This window comes from Myzus persicae, unplaced genomic scaffold (assembly GCF_001856785.1).
Source record: "Myzus persicae strain clone G006 unplaced genomic scaffold, MPER_G0061.0, whole genome shotgun sequence".
In the NCBI taxonomy this organism is placed as follows: Eukaryota; Metazoa; Arthropoda; class Insecta; order Hemiptera; family Aphididae; genus Myzus; species Myzus persicae.
This window is the reverse complement of record NW_019102375.1, coordinates 1-2187: the sequence shown is the minus strand read 5'-3', so window position 1 is coordinate 2187 and position 2187 is coordinate 1. Positions and strand designations below refer to the sequence as shown.

Sequence of the window (2187 nt, the reverse complement as noted above, 5' to 3'; positions counted from 1 at the left end):
TAAACCTAAAAATCGACAAAATTGAGTCAATAAAATCTTGGACATCATTAATTAAAATATCAATTTTATTTCTGGGAATAACTGTATCGCTATACCATTTACAAATCATACTTAAAGCATTTAATCGTAATTTTTTAAAATCATCAAATGGAGGGATATTATCATTTTGTTTAATATCATCTAAGATATTTACATTTATATTTGTTGTGTCTTCAAAGAACATGGGTACCTTTGTTGTATTATCATTTAGCGTTAGTTGAGAATTAATAGTTGTTTTTGATTTAGAATCAAAATCATGCTGTTTAAGGTGTCTTTTATAAGTATCGATATTATTAAATATTCTAAGACAATCCTGTACTGGACAATTAAATGTTTCGATAGATTTTAAATTGTGGTACAAATTAAAATGTATAAACAAATGACTTATGCATTGTGCCTCGTAATTATATAAAAAGCAATTAACCATTTTGAAAAGTTTAATTACCTACAATACAAAATATTTTTTAACTTTTTAAACAAACTTAGTTATCTAGGTATAAGGTACATTTAATAAAAATAATGTAATCAAAGGTTAACAAAAACAATAGGTAGTCAATAGTTACTTAAACTAAAATCTAATTACCTAGGTAAATAAGTATTACAAGTACAATACTTTAACAGTAACTATTTATAAATAAATATTAATGGTTGATATAATATAAATTATTTTTAAATGTTAGATATTACTTTATACTTATCTATTTTACAGATATTAATATATTACAAAAGACATTTTTTAAATTTAGATAGGTAATAAGTTATTACATAGGTACTAACTATTAGTAATTAACTATAGTGATTCTAAATCTTTTATTAAACACTGTACGCCTATAAACTTTTTTTTTGATTTATCTATTATTTTAAAAAAATAATCTTGAATAAACCACCAAACTTGTTCAGCTTCTTGGGGATATTGCAAATTTAATGCATGAAACGATTTGAAACATATGTCTAAGGCTTTAACGGGGGTTTCAAATTTATAATAAATATCATTTATTACTGTATAGTAGTCAATTGTATTATTTGAATTTAATTCTTGATTCCCCACAATGGCAACGTATGGTTGAACCGTTAGACCAGAATTGAATGCTCTGTTGATTTTATGTTCATGAGTTGTCTTGAGATCATTCACATTCTATGTGTAATAAACAATTATAGATTAAAGTTAGGTACCTTAATTACAGAATTCTATGCTACAATAATTTATTTAGAATTTACAAATTAATTTTTTATAATTTGATTTAAATAATATGTAGGTACTACAAAATATGATGGACACTTGGTATAGATGTAGGTACCTACGCATAATAAGGCATATTAGTACCTACTTATAATATACATTACACAATACCTTACACATATTTATATACTAAATAGAAATATAGGTGATTTTATTGTAATACGTATCTGGTGACACTATTATTGTGTGTAAGCTAGTTGATATTATAAAAAAACCATTAAAGATACATTTAAAAAAAAAATAGACCAAATCTAAATGTATATAGGTAGTATATATTATATAATATAGCCATATAGGTACCTAATCTTTTCTGTGGTCAAACAACTTGCCCTTAAACTTTTCCAGACCAAAATATAAAATAAATGAATGCATTATTTTAAACTTACAGTAATGTTGACTATGACAGCACTAGCTTGTTCCAGTTTTGATGGTTTCCTCATTAAGTATTTAGAAACATTTTCATCAGTTGTTGTCTTTTTGGGGACTTTAATATTTACTGGCTTGAATAGGTAAGGCAATATTTGAATTACAGCTAAATCATCATCTCCTAAAATAATGATAATTATTTATTATATAAGTTAATATTATTTTATAATGATTGTTAGTATTATACGGATATTATATAATAAAAACTTGCCCAATATGTCAGGTGTTAAAATTTTCTTAACCAAGTTTTGTTCATTCAAATTCAAATTGACTTCTCTATTTTTTAAATATAATTTTAACTTTTCTTTAAAAATGTCAAATTTTTGGATAAGGCATTGGTCTTTTTTAGGGAATAAATGACCAAAATCCATATTAATCTAAAATAGGATTCAATAGTTATAGGCAAATTTGTTTATGCAACACCTACTTATTTTCAAAATAGAAAAATTAAAAATAATATCTTTCAAGTATTAAACATTTTA

At 23.9% G+C, this 2187-nt stretch overlaps 1 protein-coding gene across 1 annotated transcript; it reads right to left on the bottom strand.

Annotated features, from left to right (window-relative positions):
• Positions 1-741: 741 nt before the first annotated feature.
• Positions 742-2181, bottom strand: LOC111031977. Its single transcript, XM_022312130.1, has 3 exons — positions 1917-2181; positions 1666-1826; positions 742-1174 (listed from the first exon to the last, which is right to left on the bottom strand). Exons 1-3 carry the CDS (start codon positions 2074-2076, stop codon positions 830-832), a joined length of 666 nt encoding a protein of 221 aa, XP_022167822.1. The 5' UTR covers positions 2077-2181; the 3' UTR covers positions 742-829.
• Positions 2182-2187: the final 6 nt, after the last annotated feature.

Excerpts from the sequence above, each read along its gene's own strand:
- LOC111031977 (XM_022312130.1), bottom strand. The coding sequence starts at position 2,076 with ATGGATTTTGGTCATTTATTCCCTAAAAAAGACCAATGCCTTATCCAA. Across the intron at positions 1,827-1,916 it reads TTTAACACCTGACATATTGG|GAGATGATGATTTAGCTGTA; the intron begins GCAAGTTTTTAT and ends TCATTATTTTAG. Across the intron at positions 1,175-1,665 it reads CTGTCATAGTCAACATTACT|AATGTGAATGATCTCAAGAC; the intron begins GTAAGTTTAAAA and ends TATTACACATAG.